Source organism: Sitophilus oryzae, unplaced genomic scaffold (assembly GCF_002938485.1).
Source record: "Sitophilus oryzae breed Bouriz unplaced genomic scaffold, Soryzae_2.0 scaffold_1081_pilon_pilon, whole genome shotgun sequence".
Classification (NCBI taxonomy): Eukaryota; Metazoa; Arthropoda; class Insecta; order Coleoptera; family Curculionidae; genus Sitophilus; species Sitophilus oryzae.
In genome coordinates, this window is record NW_022145706.1 from 2,056,880 (window position 1) to 2,079,667 (window position 22,788).

The following is a 22,788-nucleotide window of genomic DNA, read 5'->3' on the forward strand; positions in this document are numbered from 1 at the left end:
GTGAAAGGGAACTAGATATTTGCAAAAAATGCGCATAAAACCGATTTTTTGACCTATGACCTCAGTTATCTACAAGTCGCGCATGCGCTATCATATGTAGGTTTTGAGACATGTTTTAGGATGTTAAAATAAAGGTTTATACGAGTTTACAGCCGGTTATCTTGAATTCCGAGATTCCTACCCTATTTCGACTAAGATGACTGGACTATTATCGAAATCGTATAAATGTACCACATGATCGAAAAAATGGAAATAGATTTTTGAAACGTTTTATCCATTTTTAAATATTCTGTTAAATTGTGACCAGTTTTATGTCAATTTTTAGTAAATTACTTAGTGTAGGGATTGACCCCGCCAAAATTATCATCGATTATCATTCCCTAGCCGTCTTCCACGCCCTTTTTTTTCAATCATACGGTATATTTGTTACAGTGAAAGTCGGAAATTCAGTGATTGTTAACATTCACTAGAAAATGCTAGCAATTACGCATTAGACCAGTGAATGTAGTATTTTAAAGAGATTTGTGGACTTTTCCTAGTAATTTCGAACATTCGCTATATACAGGGTGTCTCAGATTTTAATCGGGAAAATTTAATAGACGATAGAACTTGCAAAAATAAAACAAAAAGTACATACCAACTTGTAAGATTTAAAGCTTCCTTTTCGAGATACAGGGTACCATTAGAATACCAATTATAATATTAATTACCAATTAGAATTTATTTTTTTTTCGCAAGAAGTAAGCAAGATAGACAAAAAAGTCAGGAGGCAGAAAAATGATATTTTTAATTACTATATCCAAAAATAATATTAAACTTCTAAAAAATCAGTGGCGTGCCTATTTTTTCCTTTAAAATAATTTAACAGTGATGCCCCACCGCCGCCCCTGGCCAGTAAACTTAAATCTAATTACATCAAATTAAGTCCCATAGTAAGTATTGTTGCGGACCCGTGTGGACTCGACCTAACCTAACTATATGTCCCGCCCTCAGATGACCTTAACATCGCATTAAAGAATAGACACCGTAATGATTCATTCGTTCGAGAAGAATCGAGTCCCACTGGAATGGAGTAGTACATACGAGAACATTCGAAACCTTCTCTATGCACCTAACGAGAAGCTGAATAAATTAGGCAAAGAAAACAAAGTCCTCCTACACTGGGTGCCTGCTCACCAAGGGATAGAAGGCAATGAAAAAGCAAATAATCTAGCTAGGAAAGGAGCGAACACTCCACTAACTGGACCAGAACCGTTCTGCTTTCCAAGTGGTAACCAACTCAAGGCGGAACTCAAGAACTTGGAAGATTCCATCCGCAACCTGGAATGGAAATTTTCCAATGGTCTAAGACACTCGAAGAAGTTTCTGAGGGCTTATGATGAAGAAAAATCACAGATCTTCCTGGGTCTGAGTAAGAACAATCTTCGGATTGTCACGGGGTTTTTAACAGGACACTGTCTCCTCAACGAACACCTCAGTAGATTGAAACTAAGAAGAAACGGCGAATGCAGATTCTGTGGGGAAGATGGGGAAACACCAGTACACCTCATCACTGAGTGCGCCGAGACGACAACCATTCGTGCCATGAATTTTGGTACGACTGATATTGGAGATGGAGAACTACCCTCTATAAAACCGTCCCAGATACTGGCTTTTGTCAAAGCCCTGGGACTGTATGATGAGTTATGATTCAAGAAAGGGGGATACAATGAATCTGTAAGGTCGAAGTGATTAACCCCCCTCCCACTCATTCTAAATTCAAATATTCTAATGCACCTAACGATCTATGGACTATTCTAGAGATCTTTAGCTGTCGGTATACATAACAGCCGGCGGCTGTGGCCTAGAGAGGGCAGTTATAAATAGACGAGTGAAGTTGACGCGCTAAAATTCAAAATAAATTCTTAGTTATAAATCGTTTGTAAATAGTTCTATAAGTCTTTTATCGTTATTGTTTTTGTTAATTAGTGTTAAATAAATAGTGTTTAAATAAATTGTGACTTTCTATCCACACGGAACCGACGAAAAACGTAACAGTATTATAAACGGGTCAGTAAAATACTAAATCACCGCAATACACCAAAACACTTTTGGTGTATTGTGGTGATTTAGTATTTTATTTTGCTGTGTAACACCAAAGGTTCCAACCCTCAACTGTAATCTGTATAATAAATTCACAATTTTAGGATACACAATATATTAAAATTTATCTTAAAGTTAACATTTGTAAAATGTTCTTTAAAATAATAATTTTTCAGAAATACACAATCTGAAATATATACCTTTTAAAACGAATAAAACACTAAAAATATCTAACAATATTAACAACACTAAACAATAGAAACTATAAATAAACTAATAAACAAATATTGTCTTACTTCATTGTTAATTATATTTTACTACATTTTAACGTAATACAAGAGCACTAATTTTCAATGACCCAAATTGTGTAAAGTTGGAAATTAACTAAATCGAGTTTTCTACAATCCAAAAAAATCGACATACCCGTATTTTGGCACCTGCAACACATTTTACTGGTTCAGTGTGACAATAATGACTGTGGTCTTAATCTTAAGCTAGTCTCTCTAATCAATCGATATTATTTTGATCAATTTAAGTATAGATAAAATATTGACGTTGGCTATATTTTAAAAAATCTATTTGAGAAATTGATTGCGACATTTATTTTTGTATAACTATGTGTAAAAATAGATATTTGTTTGTGGTAAGTATTGATCTAACACGAAAAATAGTTTGTTGAGGATATTTATAAACAGAAATATTGTTGTGTGTGATTTGATAACATAAATATTGAATAATATGAAGATGATAGCAAAATTTACGTTGACGCACCATAGAAAACATCGTGTTAAAATATACAGGACAAGTCTTAAATAAGTGCGAATATTTTCAGGGCTAGTAGATCTCGATGAAAGAAACATCTTTTCTCTTTACCGTTTTTCAAATAAGTCCAAAATAACCGAGATATTATAATTTGAGAATTTCATAAAAAAAATTATTTTTCGCTTAAATTTTGAGAACGGCTGGATCTTTTCTAGGTTTTATTTGCCATATTATGAAGAGATTATGTTTTTTAATTCAAAATTAAAAAGATTTGCCATTTTTTTTCAAAAAATTCCAAATTTTCAATTATTTTTTTGCCAAAAAATCCTCGTAGACATGTTTCTGGGGTCAAAATATACTACCCCTAAAAATATTTGGACTAATTTAAGACTCACCCTGTATAAATATACGAAGTTATAATAGATATTAATGAAAATATCGTTCTGTCAAGTATTTTCAAGATTCTTCGTTTTATTTGCTTTCATAAAATTCTTGTAACTACGATTTACTAAGTTGTTGTTGATTTACTGAATGTTTAAAGCTATTTTTTTAAAATAAAATTTCAACTAGAGTTAACAAAAATGGTTAATTACATATGTTATAACTATTTTTATATTATCTATAAGATTTATCTTTTACTTGTTTCTACTCAATTTATGTAATTCAGTCATATCAAATCTTTGGATAAACACTTTTTTTTAATTTCCATTAAGATATTAAAAATTAGTTAGATTTCCATTACTTCTTTCTCATTTAATAGCAAGAGGACACTGAAAAATTCGCCAAGTGCGAGTCATAGAAAATAACCTGTGCGAGTCGGACTCGCGCACGAAAGGTTCCGTACCATTCATGATCTATACAACATTAGAAACTATCTATACTAATATATAAAATCCTTAAATGACTGACATACTGATTAATCACGATCCTGCTCAAACCACTCAACGTAAGAAGCTCAATTTTGGCATACAGGTTGATTCTAGGGTGTAGAGGTTCGATAAGAAGGGATTTTTCGAAATTTCAGTTCCAAGAGGGTGAAACCACCCCTCAAATATTACAATATTTTTTATTTAAAAAACGGTCAATTTTCCGAAAAAACGCTTAAACACGTATATTTTATTTTGTTTTTTTACATATTTTAAGATTTTTTCAAAATGTATACAAGATGTTTCGAAAAAGCTGGTCATTAATCACGATCCTGCTTAAAGCGCTTGACGTAAAAAGCTGATTTTTGGAAAACAGATTGACTTTAGGGTGTAGAGGTTCGATAAGAAGGGATTTTTCGAAAATCGAATTTTCGAATCCCTCGAATCCCTCAAATATGAAAATATTTTTTATTTAAAAACCGGTGAGTTTTTCGAAAAAACTCTTAAACACGTATATTTTATTTTGTTGTTTTACACATTTTAAGATTTCTTAAAAATTTATACAGGGCGTTTTATAAAATATGACCATTGAGTAATCACGATTCTGCTTAAACTGCTTGGCGTTTAAAGCTGATTTTTGGCAAACGGATTGGCTGTGGGGTGTAGAGGTTCGATAAGGAGGGGTTTCTCGAATCTCAAATTCCAAGAGGGTGAAAACGCCCCTCAAATATTACAATATTTGTTATTTAAAAAACAGTTAGTCTTTCGGGAAAACGCTTGGGGACAAGCATAATTTATTTGTTTTTTACATATTTTGAAATTTTTAAAAAATCATACAGGGTGTTCCAAAAGTTGGGTAATTTCTTAACCACGATTGCTTAAACTGCTTGACGTAAAAAGCTTATTTTTTGGCAAACGGATTTTTCGAAAGTCAAATTCCAACGAGATGAAACTACCCCTCAAATATTACCAAGTTATATAATAATATCGCCATATTGTTTTTTCTCATGCTGACATAAATGTGAGAAAATTTTATTCAGTTTGTATGTTAATGGAAATTCTTGCTTCGCTTTATCATCACCATTACAAATGATTAATTCGACGCGAACGAAGTCGCTGGTACACGCTAGTAAATAAATATATTGCCTATTGTCACAAACAACATCACTAGTAATAATTACCTAGGTTCATCTCTTTAATTAGAAAAATAGTTATATTTTATTTGGGTTTATTTAGAACCAGTTAAAATATACAGCGGACAAAGTGGACAACACCTGCATTAAGACATTTTATAGCCATAAAAATATTTTTATAAAATTTAGTGAAAAAACGCCATTGATAATATTTTACTTTAGTATGTTTTAAACTAAATATGTTTAAAAATAATTTTATTGCACCTATAAAACTATTAAATTTTAGAAATACATAGGTACCTATGTGTCTGTCTAGTTACCTATCTTCAAACAAAATTAGTAATAAAATTTCTAGGAAATCCCACCAATATTTTAGACCAGTTAAGCCGAGCATAAATCTATACATATCTAATCCAAATTATCTCGATAAATTAGTAATAATGATACAGTAAATTTACGAATATATCGTACATAATAAGTTGTCCGATATATTCTACAATCTTGTAAAATAAAAGATCACGAATCAATAAGAAATATTTAAACTATTATAAACTCCCCGACACAAAATTCCGCCACCCTAAAATTTTGATGTTTCATAAGTTTTGAAAAAGGCTATGGCTAGCCTTAACGGAAATTTCTCCGTTAATGCTAGCCTTAGCTCTTGTAAAGGATTTTCTTGATCTATTGCTTGATATTTATCAAGCTATAGACTGAAAAAAGAATAACTACCCTTATTCATTCGATACGACGAAGATCTCGAGCTGTTGTTGCTGCGAAGCAATGAAATTGTCTCTGAAATCAATACTTTACTTAAAAATGTGTAACTCACAGAAGAATAAAGATAATGGGATAATTCAAAAAATGAAATGTTAGGAATACATCTAAGATTACAGGAAAGTGTATTTTATCCAAAATGCACGTCTCATATTTTCCACAGGGTGTTTTGAATTTATGGCAACAAACAACGTTTTGATTTACCCCGATAAACCCACCTAACCGGAGAATATAAGCCATTAAAATAATAAAAAATAATTCCAATAAATTTATCTTCACAATGATAGCATAATAATAAAAATCGGATTACAAAATAAAAAGTTATTAAACATCAAACTTAGTCAAATTTTTAGGGTGGCGGAATTTTGTGCCGGTCGGTGTGTATACAGGGTGGCGCACCTCATTCGCCTCGGTTGATTATACGAAAACAAAAATATTTTATGGGTATATGTGACGAGGCAATGTGCACAATTTAAAATTATTTTGAAATATACAGGGTGTTTCAGAACTAAAATCCATACCAAAGTTATATTTTTTCTTATGGAACACCCGGTATTTTATTTCAGTTTTGAATTCCTGGGCCCAAAAAAGGCATTTATTATAAGGGTTAAATATGTTTAAAATCATTGGTTTTTGAGATATTTAAAGATATTTAAATTTGCATGCTACTATAAAATAGATTATTAACATCCTGTACATTAATTTTCAGAATTAATTCTTGTGCTGAATTTAAAGGTAGAGAAATAAACTTTACTTGAAAATGTTACTGCTTCCTTAAATTTATACAGGGGTATCAAAAATTGCTGATCTATTATAAGGATTTATTTTACATAAAAACTTCGTTATTTCAAATACAACACCCTGTATTTTTTGTAATAAATCGAAGCAGATTCAAATGCTCTTTCAAACTATATTAGGGTTTCCTATACCTATCTAGCTCAGATTTTGAATAAAGAGCAATTTTTCAATAAAATGGCAACCAAGGGGGCTAGTGTCGCCATGGCAAGTTTCTAGTGACAGTTACTAGCTATTTTCACAATCGAAATTAGTTTATGGGCTTATTTAAATTTATACCAATTGGAATTGGTATACAACCTACAATAGTGTAATAAATAATATTTATTAAATATGTATTTATTATTCTATCAAGAAAAACGAAGAAGTAGTTCTTTAATTTATTTTACGATGATTTGTAGATATATGGATTTTCTATAAAAGAGACAATTACGGCAAATTCATTTTCATCACTTCCAACGACAGGTTTCTGCCTAACAGGTATTTTATAAACCACACTACCAGCTCTGCGAAACAAGACAAGTAGTTTTTCGAAGGAAAGCTTATCAGGAAGATTGCTATTTTTGGAAACCTTTGAACATAAGCTCTTGAGGCCAAGAAGCAATTTTCCTCACAAAATAAATTCACTACAAACATATCCATTCGTTCCGCCAGCAGATACTGCTTTATTTTTCTTGATAACAATCATTTCTTTGTGGGTAAATCCAGGAGGGTGACAGTGAAATAGGAAAATTGGAAACAGTCATTAGTGTCATTCCTGTCATTCTCCTCACGACAAGTATGGCCGCCGAGACAAGGACAGCAATGTTTCTGTCTAACTATTGTCTAACTTCACAGTTTAGAATTGACAGATTTCAATTTCAGAGACAACTTCAGATTTGTTCTAGAACAAATTAGAAAATATTCGACGCCATTTTAATTCATTCCGTTTAGTTTCGTTTTGGAAGTTCAATTTAATATTTCGGCTGAAATTTATAAATATAAAGGTAATAAGGTATATAAAATATATATTACATGAAGAATCCTGGAGAAAAGGACGTTTCTGCAATAGCAGGTATGTCCCAGGTATATGAAAAATAGGTAGTAAATAAACACTGTTTTTACATTTTTTAGATGCAAGAAAATGGTGTTATAATCTCTTTGATCGGCGATTTTTTTGAAAATGGAAACAATTTACAGCAAGGTAAGATCATTTTTAACTATAGCCAACATTAATTATCTCCAGTATGTGCGATTTATTGTCAATAATGCTATAAATCGGACTGATAATCTGATTATGTTATCCGACTAAAAGTCTCTTTTTGCTTCTTTTTGATTTATAAGCCAGGTCTCTTTGGGAATAATGGACGCTTTTTTTAAACAGTATATTTATATTTATACCTATTGATATTTTTACATTGTTAATTTGAGTATAAAAAAAATTTGTTTTTGTGTTTTCAGGTTTTTCTATAAGGCTCCCGTTTTCATGTTCCTGTTTCCGTTTTCTGTCCTTGAAGACTGCGAATACGTGTGTTTATTTACAAATTACTGTAAATCATGCTTATACCTTAACTAATTTACGTTAAAACTGCATATAATAACTAATTGGTATTGAAACAATGCAATCCTCTATATTTTTATATTTATTTAGTCACGTTGTTCCATATTTCAAATAAATATAGGTATGTGAATAAATTATTTTTTGGTTTTATTTATGAAAAGAAAAAATACAAAATACATTTGAACTGAAAGAGGGCCCGCCATTGAATAACCGGAAACGGAAATGAAAACTAAGCCATCATGTCCTTATCATGTCAACCTGTCAATTGTAAAATTAGTTCTCCAGACGACAACGAAGGCTTTCGGTGGCGTATCGTGGTTCCACGATTTAACACAGAGTTGACACTTCTTTCTAGTTAATTATTTTATGGGTAAATCTAAGTACTGTTACTAGAAAATTTCAATGGCGACATCAACCATCTTGATTGCAATTTTATTTAAAAATTGTTGTTTATTCAAAATCTGAGCTAGATAGATATAGGAAACCCTAATATAGTTTGAAAGAGCATTTGAATCTGCTTCGATTTATTATAAAAATACAGGGTGTTGTATTTGAAATAACGTAACAAGTTTTTATATAAAATAAATCCTTAAAATAGATCAGCACTTTTTTCTACCCCTGTATAAATTTAAGGAAGCAATGCCATTTTTCAGTAAAGTTTATTTCTTTACCTTTGAACTCAGCACAAGAATTAATTCTAAAATGTAATGTACAGGGTGTTGATAATCTATTCTATTGTAGCATGCAAATTTAAATATCTTTAAATAGGTATCTGAAAAACTAAAGATTTTAAACATATTTAACCCTTATAATAAATGCCTTTTTTTGGGCCCAGGAATAATAAGTAAAATTAGGTATTTACTTATTATTCCTATAATAATTTTGATTTCAGAACAGTTCTTTTATTTTTAATAATTTTTTTTAAGAAGGGCTAAAAAATATATATTTTTGATTTATTGATTAATATCTCTGAAACGATCGAAAAATATTTATTCATATCTTAGGATTATGTAAAGTGATCTGAAAGGAAGCCAAAAATGCAATAATATACAGGATGTTCCATTTAAAAAAAAATCATCCAGATCCACTCACTCTTTTTTGAGCCATCCTTTAGAAGTTATTTTCCTGAAATACATTCTGGTACATATTTTAGGTTTTCACTTAAACAAAAATGTCAAGTTTTTTATTCTAGGAGCTACAGATGCCCGACACACTATTGCCGGACCCTGTATTTTAAATATTATACAATAATAAAATATTTAACTATCATAATATTTAAATAAATTCAATAAAGAGAGAGGAACTTTGACATCCTTTTAGTATCACTGCTGAATCATTTCTCACACATTCAAAGTAACAACTGGATTCATATTTCAAGCATACCAATTTCTGGTGCATCAGTTTCTGCGGTATTTTACTATACGTAATTTATACAAAATATATAAATTGATCAAATAAAAAAGGAATTCCTATTCCTACCTTCAAATTTTTCGTACAGTTTATAATCGAAAAAATCGTATTACCAATATTTTGGCACCTGCAACACATTTTACTGGTTCAGTGTGACAATAATGACTGTGGTCTTAATCTTAAGCTAGTCTCTCTAATCAATCGATAATGCTTTGATCAGATTTAGAATTATAGATAAAAATATTGACGTTGGCTATATTTTAAAAATCTATTTTTTTTTTTTTTTTTTTTTTTTTTTTTTTCATATGTGTAAAAATAGATATTTGTTTGTGGTAAGTATTGATCTAACACGAAAAATAGTTTGTTGAGGATATTTATAAACAGAAATATTGTTGTGTGTGATTTGATAACATAAATATTGATAATGATGAAGATGATATACAAAATTTACGTTGACACCTGTAGAAAACATCGTGTTAAAATATACAAGGACAAAGTCTTAAATAAATTTGAATATTTTCAGGGCTAGTGGATCTCAATAAAAGAAACATCTTTTTCTGTACCGTTTTCAAATAAAGTCCCAAAATAGCCGGATATTATTATAATCTTGAGGAATTTCATAAAAAAAATGTTTTTTGTTTTTTCACTTAAATTTTGAGAACGACTGGATCTTTTCTAGGTTTTATTTGCCACATTATGAAGAGATTATGTTTTTTAACTCAAAATTAAAAAGTTTTACCATTTTTTTTTCAAAAAAATCAAAATTTTCAATTATTTTTTTGCGAAAAATCCTCGTAGACATGTTACTCGGGTCAAAATATACTACCTTTAAAAATATTTGCACTTATACAAGACTCACATTGTATTGATATACAAAGTTATAAAAGATATTAATGAAAATATCTTTCTGTCAAGTATTTTCAAAATTCCGTTTTATTTGCTTTCATAAAATTCTTGTAACTACGATTTACTAAGTTATCGACTGAATGTTTAAAGCTATTTTTTTTAAATAAAATTTCAACTAGAGTTAACAAAAATGGTTAATTACATATGTTATAACTATTTTTATATTATCTATAAGATATATCTATCTTTTACTTGTTTCTACTCAATTTATGTAATTCAGTCATATCAAATCTTTGGATAAAGACTTTTTTTTTAATTTCCATTAAGATTTTAAAAATTAGTTAGATTTCCATTACTTCTTTCTCATTTAATAGCAAGAGGACACTGAAAAATTTGCCAAGTGCGAGTCATAGAAAATAACCTGTGCGAGTCGGACTCGCGCACGAAAGGTTCCGTACCATTCATGATCTATACAATATTAGAAACTATCTATACTAATACATAAAATCCTTAAATGACTGACATACTGATTAATCACGATCCTGCTCAAACCACTCAACGCAACGTAAGAAGCTCAATTTTGGCATACAGGTTGATTCTAGGGTGTAGAGGTTCGATAAGAAGGGATTTTTCGAAATTTCAGTTCCAAGAGGGTGAAACCACCCCTCAAATATTACAATATTTTTTATTTAAAAAACGGTCAATTTTCCGAAAAAACGCTTAAACACGTATATTTTATTTTGTTTTTTTACATATTTACAAATATTACAATATTTGTTATTTAAAAAACCGTTAGTCTTTCGGGAAAACGCTTGGGGACAAGCATAATTTATTTGTTTTTTTTACATATTTTGAAATTTTTTAAAAAATCATACAGGGTGTTCCAAAAAGTTGGGTAATTTCTTAACCACGATTGCTTAAACTGCTTGACGTAAAAAGCTTATTTTTGGCAAACGGATTTTTCGAAAGTCAAATTCCAACGAGATGAAACTACCCCTCAAATATTACCAAGTTATATAATAATATCGCCATATTGTTTTTTCTCATGCTGACATAAATGTGAGAAAATTTTATTCAGTTTGTATGTTAATGGAAATTCTTGCTTTGCTTTATCATCGCCATTACAAATGATTAATTCGACGCGAACGAAGTCGCTGGTACACGCTAGTAAATAAATATATTACCTAATGTCACAAACAACATCACTAGTAATAATTACCTAGATTCATCTCTTTAATTAGAAAAATAGTTATATTTTATTTGGGTTTATTTAGAACCAGTTAAAATATACAGCGGACAAAGTGGACAACACCTGCTTTAAGACATTTTATAGCCATAAAAATATTTTTATAACATTTAGTGAAAAAACGCCATTGATAATATTTTACTTTAATATGTTTTAAACTAAATATGTTTAAAAATAATTTTATTACACCTATAAAACTATTAAATTTTAGAAATACATAGGTACCTATGTGTCTGTCTAGTTACCTATCTTCAAACAAAATTAGTAATAAAATTTCTAGGCAATCCCACCAATATTTTAGACCAGTTAAGCCGAGCATAAATCTATACATATCTAATCCAAATTATCTCGATAAATTATTAATAATGATACAGTAAATTTACGAATATATCGTACATAATAAGTTGTCCGATATATTCTACAATCTTGTAAAATAAAAGATCACGAATCAATAAAAAATATTTAAACTATATAAACCCCCCAACACAAAATTCCGCCACCCTAAAATTTTGACCAAGTTTGATGCTTCATAAGTTTTGAAAAAGGCTATGGCTAGCCTTAACGGAAATTTCTCCGTTAATTCTAGCCTTAGCTCCTGTAAAGGATTTTCTTGATCTATTGCTTGATATTTATCAAGCTATAGACTGAAAAAAGAATAACTGCCCTTATTCATTCGATACAATGAAGATCTCGAGCTGTTGTCTCTGAAATTGTCTCTGAAATCAATACTTAGCTTAAAAATGTGTAGCTCACAGAAGAATAAAGATAATGGGATAATTCAAAAAATGAAATGTTAGGAATACATCTAAGATTACAGGAAAGTGTATTTTATCCAAAATGCACGTATCATATTTTCCACAGGGTGTTTTGAATTTATGGCAAAAAACAACGTTTTGATTTACCCCGGTATAAACCCACCTAACCGAAGAATATAAGCCATTAAAATAATAAAAAATAATGCCAATAAATGTATTTACACACTGATACCATAATCGTAAAAATCAAATTACAAAATAAAAAGTTACGAAACATCAAACTTAGTCAATTTTTTAGGGTGGCGGAATTTTGTGCCGGTCGCCACAGTGGTTCCCCTTAATTAGCTGCGCGGTCATAACTGTTAGATCTAGATATAGCTCGACTGCACCTTTTTTAATAGAAATTGATAACAAATGCTAAATAAATGTATATAAAAAACTTAATGTAATATGTATTAAAAAATTGGGCCCAGTTCGTGTGATTTGCATATACAGATTATGTTTGCACATATGTACAGGGCAGTGGCGTAGCTAGCATTGAAAGGGCCCTGTATCACGAATTTCGCCGGGGGCCCCTGAGACAGAACCATGGGGGGGGGGTAAAAAAAAAATAAAAAAACTTACCGTCTGATCAGAATAGCTTATTATTTATTAATAACTTTTACCTTACAGGAATAAAATAAACAATAGTTCCAACAATAAACATAAATATCAAAACAAGGAACGTATGGTCTTTGGTAAAATTATACCTACAGAAATAAAATAAATATTCGTTCCAAAAACCAACAACAAACAAACATAAAAATAAAAACAAGAAAATATTATGAAACTAAAATCAAGAAGGGTAACAATAATTATTAGGTATATAACAATTTTATTTTTTTATTTTTGGCAACCGGTTGATGTATACGGGGACAGGCAAATACGTGATGGCCGCGTGCTCTGGCTGTAGTTGATACGGGGTTTTATTAAAGTATGACCAAAGTTTGCATAATTACGAAAAAGTTTGATGCTAACATCATATTTTGATTTTTTTTTACTGCTCGGTGGGCCCCTCAGGTTAGTGGGCCCTGTATCATTGATACAGCTGATACAGCGGTTGCTACGCCACTGGTACAGGGTGGTCGAAATTGGTCTGTTTTAACAGAGAAAACCTATTTCCTGACTAGATAGAGCAAAACCGACATATGTAGATGTCATGGGCTCGATTTCTGAGACACGTTTAATGGCGTAAACTGCCTGTCGATATTTTCACTGCCAACTGAGATACGGGGTCTTTTTGAATTTATTACCATTTGGATTATTGCCCATAACTTTTGTATTTCACGGAATAATAAAATTCTGTAAAAACGTTCTTAAGACACTTTTATAAACACGATCCAGTGGCGTAGTCAGTTTTTTTTTATACTTATTCTTTTTATCAGAAATAATAAAAAATATAATTTTTTAAATAGAAATCATAGTTGGCTATGACCTTAAAAAAATGCTGGCATTTAACCCTTTCCAACAATATAAAGTTATGTGTATTTATTTCTAAGAATGAGAGAAATATTAGGTTTTTTATCTTTGTAAGCGGGCCTTGATTTTGTGTTGACCTAGTTGCTTAATATTATTTTTTTATCAAAATTTAATATTCTATATTATTATTTATCTGCATAATTAAAAACTTTTGAAAAGGTAAATCAACATTCTATATTAGTATTACCAATTACAATTAAAACGCCAGAGTTACAACCGAACTATTAAATGGAGAATTTAGAGAGAATTGGATTGGAACAAGGGGCCCATATCTTGGCCTACTAGATTCTGTGATTTAACTCCTTTCGACTTTTTTATGGGGGAAATTAAAAGACCTTATATATAAGGAAAGAGCCATTGGGACGAGAGAAGAATTGCAGAAGGCTACTATAGGCAAGCTTTTGGACTTAATACACCAGTTTGCCTAATAAATCGTTGTAACTCTGTGCGCAAATGATGTTTATTGTGTATTCAGCAAGGAAGTGCTCAGTTTGAACATCTTTGATTTTTTTTAGAAAACCATATTCGTCACTCAAAAAATACGTTTCTCTAGTTTTGTTCTTTGTTTATTGTGTTGATTTCAGTTGTAATTACTAATACTAATAATATATAAATAGAATGTGAAAATGTACCTTTTCAAAAGTATTTAATTATGCAGATAAATAATAATATAGAATATTAAATTGTGATAAAAAATAATTAGGCAAATAGGTCAACCCGAGGGTCAACCCAAAATCAAAGCCCGCTTCGATATAAAGATAAAAAACCTAATATTTCTCTTATTCTTAGAAATAGATACCCATAACTTTATATCGTTGGAAAGGGTTAAACGTCAGCATTTTTTTAAGTTCATAGCCAACTATGATTTCCATTTAAAAAATTATATTTTTTATTATTTCTGACAAAAAGAGACAGCATAGAAAAAAACTGACTACGCCACTGGATTGTGCTTAAAAAAGTGCCTTAAAAACGTTTTTACAGAATTTGATTATTCCGCAAAATAAAAAAATTATGGGCAATTTTCAAAATGGTCAAAAAATCAAAAAGACCCGGTATCTAAGTTGGCAGTGAAAATAACAACAGGCAGTTTACGCCATTAAACGTATCTCACAAATCGAGCCCATGACATCTATGGCGGTTTTGCTCTATCTAGTCAGGAAATAGGTTTTCTCTGTTAAAACAGACCAATTTCGACCACCCTGTACATGTTTTTTCATATTGAAGAGGTCAAATATATTTTAAATGTTGAAAAAATTAAAGAGAGAGTTGTTTCATTTTATAAATACAATTTTATTGTCAATTGATATACAGCGTGTCCACGAAATAAATTGACAATAAGTTACTTTTATTTTAAGACAAAAAGCCAATCTTTAACCACCCGGTATAAGATCCGGCAGCAATTAATTTATATGCAATATACTTTAAGCAACAAGTATTATCATGCCGTTTAAGAGGATTTGAAAGGGAAAGTAGTTAAAAGTCTTAAAGACTGACAAGCAAAAATGTAAATATACAATTTTTGTTGCCTTCAAATAAATTGCCATAAACTAATATTACTTAGGTTTAATTAAATGCAAAAAAGAAAAAACAGTTCTTTTGACCTTCTTTTCGAACGTCCATTACTGAAAAGGCAACAGCTTTTATCAATTTTAATAAAATAAGTAATTAACTGGCGGTATTTGAAAACTGTTTATGTCAGCTTGATACCAGTAGCAAAAATGTGACATTTCTAATAAAAAAAAGCGCCACACTAGGCTTACTTTATTTTATTATTTATTATGTATCGTTTACAGGGGAATATAAGAAAAGTATTAGCAACAGTTTCTTTCAAACATTTTTAAATTAATATTTCTAAGTAATGACCTATCTGGGAACCACTGTGGCGGTCGGTGTGTATATTGGGTCCGGCAATAGTGCGTCGGGCACTATTGCCGAACCCTGTATATTAAATATTATAAAATAATAAAATATTTAACTATCATAATATTTAAATAAATTCAATAAAGAGAGAGGCACTTTGACATCCTTTTAGTACCACTGCTGAATGATTTCTCACCACATTCAAAGTAACAACTGGATTCATATTTCAAGCATACCAATTTCTGGTGCATCAGTTTCTGCGATATTTTACTATACGTAATTTATACAAAATTTCAAATAAAAATAGGACCAAATAAAAAAGGAATTCCTACCTTCAAATTTTTCGTACAGTTTAAAATCTAACTTTTCCGGAACAAATTTAGGCCTCTGTAGTCGAGCTTCCAACTCTGATTTGCTCAATGATTGCGTTTTCTGTAAATTTGTACTCGTATTACTATCCACCAAAATAGAGGTGTCTAATGGGACAGACATATGACGACGGTATTGTGGAATGGAATCTAAAAAATAAATAAAATACTTTACACAAAACAGTTTTTGTAATATTACACTTAATACAACACGCCTCTTTTAATGAAATATTATAACCATAGATAAAAGAAAATAATCTTCTATTAAGATAGATATGAAACTTAATAGTAAAATTTTGGGTCAAAGCGCCCCTCCGTGTTCTTAGTAGAGACTACGTTTAACCCAGCGCCTTCGCCTTTTCTGCTGTAAATATTTTTTATGTTTATATTTGATTTCAAAGGATTTAGTTTTAAAGTTACACTGATATATTAGTATATCAGAGTAACTTTAATAAAACATAAGAATATATATATATTTTACAGTTTATTAAATATAAATTTTGACTACAAGGTAGAAAGTAAATCACAATATTTGATAAAACTTATAAGTGTACCATTTTTACAGTTAATAAATAATAAAACTATTTCTGACTATGATATTTAAAATTTAGATAGATAGAATATTAAACAACGTACCGGTATTTGCAGACGCAGGCCCAAATTCAATAAAAACCAAAATTTTTCCTGCGAAAATCGGGCTTTTTTCACAGAAAAGGTATTTTTTGATTTATCAACAATCATTGTCAAGTTGACAATATACAGGGTGTTTTCTAATTAGTCTAAAAAATTGTGGTGTGATTCCTCATGTGTCTAAAGCACGTCCTTTCTGATCTACAGAGTGTTAAAAATTAAAAAAAAATCGATATTTTGCTTAACATAAATAGTACACTACTGCTTTTTTAAAGAAAATATATTTTTTTTCTTGACTGGCCATCCTTTTTCAACAAAATTGATTTTTTGAGTTTTTCTTGCTCATCAAACGGTTGCCGAGAAAAAAATAAATATACTTATTAAGCGCCCGGTTTTCTAACGATTTTTTATTTTGTAGATTAATTAGGAAACACCCTGTATATGCATATCACAGGCAACCAAATAAACTAGTAACCTCTAAAAATCATTTTTCCTACCACTAGCGACATACCGTGTTTTTAGTGAGTGCTAAATTATTTTATCAAAATTTCACCATATAAGTTTCCAGGCAATGATTATAACTTAGTTTATAGAACCAATACCTCTCAAAAACTAATCTTATTAATTTAAAAATATTCAACATCTAACATTTCTACAATTTTAACATAGCTTGTTCAGGAACAGATCTTTACCGTTTTAGTAATTTTACACCAGAATACAGACTTGATATTAAACCTAACATTTTAATACACAACAAAATAGAACAAACTAATCTAGATGAATATTGTAAAAACTACTTTGTATAATAACACTGACACACTGACAAACAACGGAAAAATTATTAATCAGGGACGGATTAAGACAGGGGGATCCACTATCTCCAATACTGTTTAGTGTAGTATTAAAAAAAATTATAAAAGATGCGGAAATTAACAGAGAGGGCTTTCTGTATACAAAAAGACACCAATGCTTAGCCTTTGCCGATGATTTAGTTATCTTAGCAAGAGATCGGAAAGAGCTGATATCGGTGACCAAAAGACTCGAAAATCAAGCTTAGTGTTTAATGAGAAGAAAACGAAATTTATGGAATGGTCAGATAGGGATAGTATACCAAACAATGATAAGACCAATAGTGCTGTATGCATGTGAAACGTGGACGTTCAATTCAACGGAAAATTTGAGGCTAGAGATTTGGGAAAGAAAAATACTGAGGAAGATTTTTGGAGGAGAGGAGATAGACAACATATGAACCAGAAGAACAAATGAAGAAGTAAAGCAACTATATCGGGCACCGAGTATAACGAAGAGAAGAAGGGGTAGACCGAGAATCAGATGGGAAAATGATGTTGAAGAGGACTTGAGAAGGATAAGAGTGGATGGTTGGAGAATAAAGGTGAAAGACAGAAACAAATGGAGAAAGATAACCAATCAAGCTATGAACCTTGCTTTTAGAGCTATTTATATATATAATAACACTGGTCTGAATAAAAATTGCCTTGACATAGTTCATGCAGATTCTTATGTAAAGGGAAATTAAAACAACTTTCTTTTTTTTAATGACATCTTGATACCAAATATGAACTCCATTTTCTTCCATCACTATCAGTTTTTGAGGGAGATCCAATATTTCCTAGGCTAAAATCAAGAATGGAGTTATTGGGGATCCCCAAACTACTTTGGATGATTACTCTCTTAGAGAGCATTTCCTTCACACACACTTGGATTTTTTCCCTAAAAATTTAGCAGCAGTCTCGGACCCAACCTAACACAAAGAACGTTTTCATCAAAATATCACTAAGCTGGAAAAGAAAAGTGGAATGCAAGTATGTTGACCTAGTACTGCTGGTTTTTGGATCGAGAGAGTTATAATCTGTACTAATATATAAAATCCTTAAGTGACTGACTCACTGATTAATCACGATCCTGCTCAAACCACTCAACGTAAGAAGCTCAATTTTGGCATACAGGTTGATTCTAGGGTGTAGAGGTTCGATAAGAAGGGATTTTTCGAAATTCCAGTTCCAAGAGGGTGAAACAACCCCTCAAATATTACAATATTTTTTATTTAAAAAACGGTCAAGTTTCCGAAAAAACGCTTAAACACGTATATTTCATTTTGTTTTTTTACATATTTGAAGATTTTTTAAAAATGTATACAGGATGTTTCGAAAAATCTGATCGTTGATTAATCACGATTCTGCTTAAACTGCTTGATGTTTAAAGCTGATTTTTGGCAAACGGATTGACTGTGGGGTGTAGAGGTTCGATAAGGAGGGGTTTCTCGAATCTCAAATTACAAGAGGGCAAAAACGCCCCTCAAATATTACAATATTTGTTATTTAAAAAACGGTTAGTCTTTCAGGAAAACGCTTGGACACGCATAATTTATTTTGTTTTGTTACATATTTTGAAATTTTTTCAAAAAATCATACAGGGTGTTCCAAAAAGTTGGGTAATTGATTAACCACGATTCTGCTTAAACTGCTTAACGTAAAAAGCTTAATTTTGGCAAATGGATTTTTCGAAAGTCTAATTCCAACGAGATGAAACTACCCCTCAAATATTACCAAGTTATATAATAATATAGCCACATTGTTTTTTCTCATGCTGATATAAATGTGAGAAAATTTTATCCAGTTTGTATGTTAATGGAAATTCTTGCTTTGCTTTTATTCATCACCATTACAAATGATTAATTCGACGTGAACGAAGTCGCAGGTACAGGCTAGTTTAGAGTATAAATGGCAAGCAAGCAAACAAAATAAAGGTAGGTACCTTTTTATTTATTATTTTGCACTAAAATAATTCTTTCCAGACTTTTAAATTAAATTCATGTCGATGTGAGAATGTAGAATGTTTAGGAAGGGAGTTAACCACTGCGACCTTACAGATCTATTGTGTGTTCCCCTTTCTTGAGTTATAACGAGTTATAACTCATCATTACAGTCACTGGACTTTGACAAAAACCAGTGATAGAAGAAAACGGGAGCTATATATGAATTCGGGATGTCAAATTACATAAAAATCAGCAGAACTATTGACAGGGCTCGAGAAAAAATTTGCTGCTTTTGTAAACCAGTGTAATTACTGTAAAATAACCAGTGATTATTATAATGCCACCTTATATCCTCAAAATCTCAATTATAACAATAGAATTTAAATTAAAATGGTAATATATCTAGGGATGCTAATGAAACATTTCTAAATTACTTACTGTAAGTGTTGGTAGTTCTACTATCATCAACTTCATCAGTAATACCAATTTTATCTTCTCCCGTAGGGCTTTCATTCTCATTTTCGGTTATTTCAACCACACCACTCGAAAAACCTGTTCCATTCTGTTCCAGACTTATCTGAGACGTTCTTGTCACTCCCAGTTTGCTTAATTTTGTAACTTTTTCCTTAAAAAAAGTATAATTATTATTGATTATAAGTGGAATAATAGAGTACCTTTTTTCAAACGTCAAAAAATTGAATGATCTGTGAAGTCACTTCAGATCAAAAAATTAAATTAATTAATATTTTTGAAGTTTAGTTTGACAGTTTAATTTGTTATACCGTATGATCAAAAAAAGGCGGCATTTACTAAGAATTTACAAAAAATTAACACTAATAATTATAGAAAGATTAAAATAGGACAGAACTTAGTACAGGCTAAGTAAATGACTCTAAGGCTTGACTTCACCAAAATTATCATTGATTGTCATTGTCAGGCATCTTTGACGCCGTTTCTTCGATCGTATGGTACTTTTACTCTAATTTAAAATGAAATATTTACCTTGTCAACCCTGGCTCTATATTCATTCAATTTAAAGTTATTCAGTGGTTGGAATACATCACTAAAGGATCCACTATCGTGATTCTCGTCCTTATTAATTAGGGTCGATGATGCTAAGGGTACTTCTTTGTCCAGAATCGGTGCTGATGTTGATACTGAATTCTTCTTATCACTGGTGAAGGTAATGTCTTGATTGAACGCAGCTGGACTGAGGGCAAGAGTAAAGTGTGAGTCAGAGCTGAAAGCAATAATCACAATTACTTTGTAGTATTTTCTTTTTGTGACTTTAATGGAGGAGATAACGATATTCTTAATTTATTTGAATTTAGACTAAAGAAATATTCTTAGAATCTATACTAATATATAAAAGCCTTAAGTGACTCCCTGATCAATCACGATCCTGCTCAAACCACTCAATTTAAGAAGTTCAGTTTTGGCATACAGGTTGATTCTGGGGTGTAGAGGTTCGATAAGCAGGAATTTTTTGAAATTTCAGTTCCAAGGGGGTGAAACCACCCCTCAAATAGTACAATATTTTTTATTTAAAAAACCGTCAAGTTTATAAAAAAACGCGTAAACATGTAGATTTTATTTTTTTTACATGTTTTAAAATTTTTTAAAAATGTATACAGGGTGTTTCGAAAAATCTGGTCATTGATTAATCACGACCCTGCTTAAAACGCTTGACGTAAAAAGCTGATTTTTGGAAAACGGATTGACTTTAGGGTGTAGAAGTTCGATAAGAAGGGATTTTTCGAATCTCGAATTCTAAGGGGGTGAAACCACCCCTCAAATATTAGAATATTTTTTATTTAAAAACCGATGAGTTTCTGGGAAAAAACTCTTAAACACGTATATTTTATTTTGTTGGTTTACATATTTTAAGATTTTTTAAAAATTTATACAGGGTGTTTTATAAAATTTGACCATTGAGTCATCACGATTCTGCTTAAACTGCTTGACGTTTAAAGCTGATTTTTGGCAAACAGATGGACTGTCGGGTGTAGAGGTTCGATAAGGAGGGGTTTTCCGAATCTCAAATTCCAAGAGGGTGAAAACGCCCTTTAAATATTTGTTATTTAAAAAATGGTTAGTCTTTCGGGGAAATTTATTTTGTTTTTTTACATATTTTAAATTTTTTTAAAAAATCATACAGGGTGTTCCAAAAAGTTGGATAATTGATTAACCACGATTCTGCTTAAACTGCTTGACGTAAAAAGCTTATTTTTGGTTAACGGATTTTTCGAAAGCCAAATTCCAACGAAATGAAACTAATCCAAATCAAATATTACCAAGTTATATAATAATATCGCCATATTGTTTTTTCTCATGCTGAAATGAATGTGAGAAAATTTTATCCAGTTTGTATGTTAATGGAAATTCTTGCTTTACTTTATCACCAATAGAAAAAATTAATTCGACGCGAACGAAGTCGCGGGTACACGCTAGTACTCTATATATTTGTAAAATAGAACTACATACAAATTCAAACAAAATCTAGTTTGTCAGTCGCTTTGTTAACATATTTACCTAATCAACAAAAAATATTTTATGTTTCAGAAGACATACTGTATAAAGAGTTATTCTACAAGAACGTTTAGTTATTCTACAGTATATTTCCATATCGCCTTTACTAGGAGAAATAATTCTTTATTAATAACATTTTAAGAAATAAGAAATATGTCATGAAAAAATCTTGCTTGTCCTAAAATGGGCTAATCCAGTTTATATATTTCTAAATTTCCATACGAATATTATGATATTACCATATAAACGCGTTTTGATTCTTAGGGATCTCATTTAAGAAAATTCAACCATATTTTCATAGTTTTTAATTTTTCTCTAAGACTGTATGGAAAGTTGAAAAGGTATAAACGGAATTAACCATGGAGCAATAGCATAGAGCAAGCATCCACATGTTTCATAAAGATTGCATTTTTTTCAAAATGTTAATACTGTAGGCACATACTGTAAAAAACATTATTATGACATTATATCTATGTAAAATCACTTTGAAGTTTTGATAAACCGGCGTCAAATTATTTTTTTTAAATAAAAAAATCTACTAAACTAAAATATCCAAGGGTTGTGTTCCTAAATTTAACGTACCTGGTAGTTCTAACAACAGGCGGTGTTGGTTCTTTTTCTGGAGTGACCCTGATACTGATTTCGTTCTCTTCTGGTACTACACTGGTCCATTCTTCGGTTTTAGCCCCCTTTTTACCCCCCAGCAGCCTCATTTTCGATTTGGTGGCTGATTTTTGACCACCTTTAGAGCCTGACTTGCCGCCTTCGTTTGTTTGAAGATTCCCCATGATTTTTTTGCGTTTTTCTTGAGCTTCTAAGGGTTAAATGTTTTTATATCTTTATTTTTTGCCATGATCTGAAACGAAAAAAAAACAATTAAAACTGATGGTAAAACTGT

At 30.8% G+C, this 22,788-nt stretch overlaps 1 protein-coding gene across 1 annotated transcript in view; it reads right to left on the bottom strand.

The window, feature by feature from the left end:
- The window catches only part of LOC115880575 (formin-2), a 55,673-nt gene that overhangs the window by 30,433 nt on the left and 2,452 nt on the right, over positions 1-22,788 (bottom strand). Inside the window, exons 2-5 of the mRNA XM_030897835.1 lie at positions 22,473-22,746; positions 20,364-20,601; positions 19,800-19,986; positions 15,920-16,105 (exon numbers count right to left, since the gene is read on the bottom strand). Coding sequence (XP_030753695.1) covers positions 15,920-16,105; positions 19,800-19,986; positions 20,364-20,601; positions 22,473-22,678 — 817 coding nt within the window. The 5' untranslated portion in view covers positions 22,679-22,746. The remainder of the gene's footprint in view (positions 1-15,919; positions 16,106-19,799; positions 19,987-20,363; positions 20,602-22,472; positions 22,747-22,788) is intronic.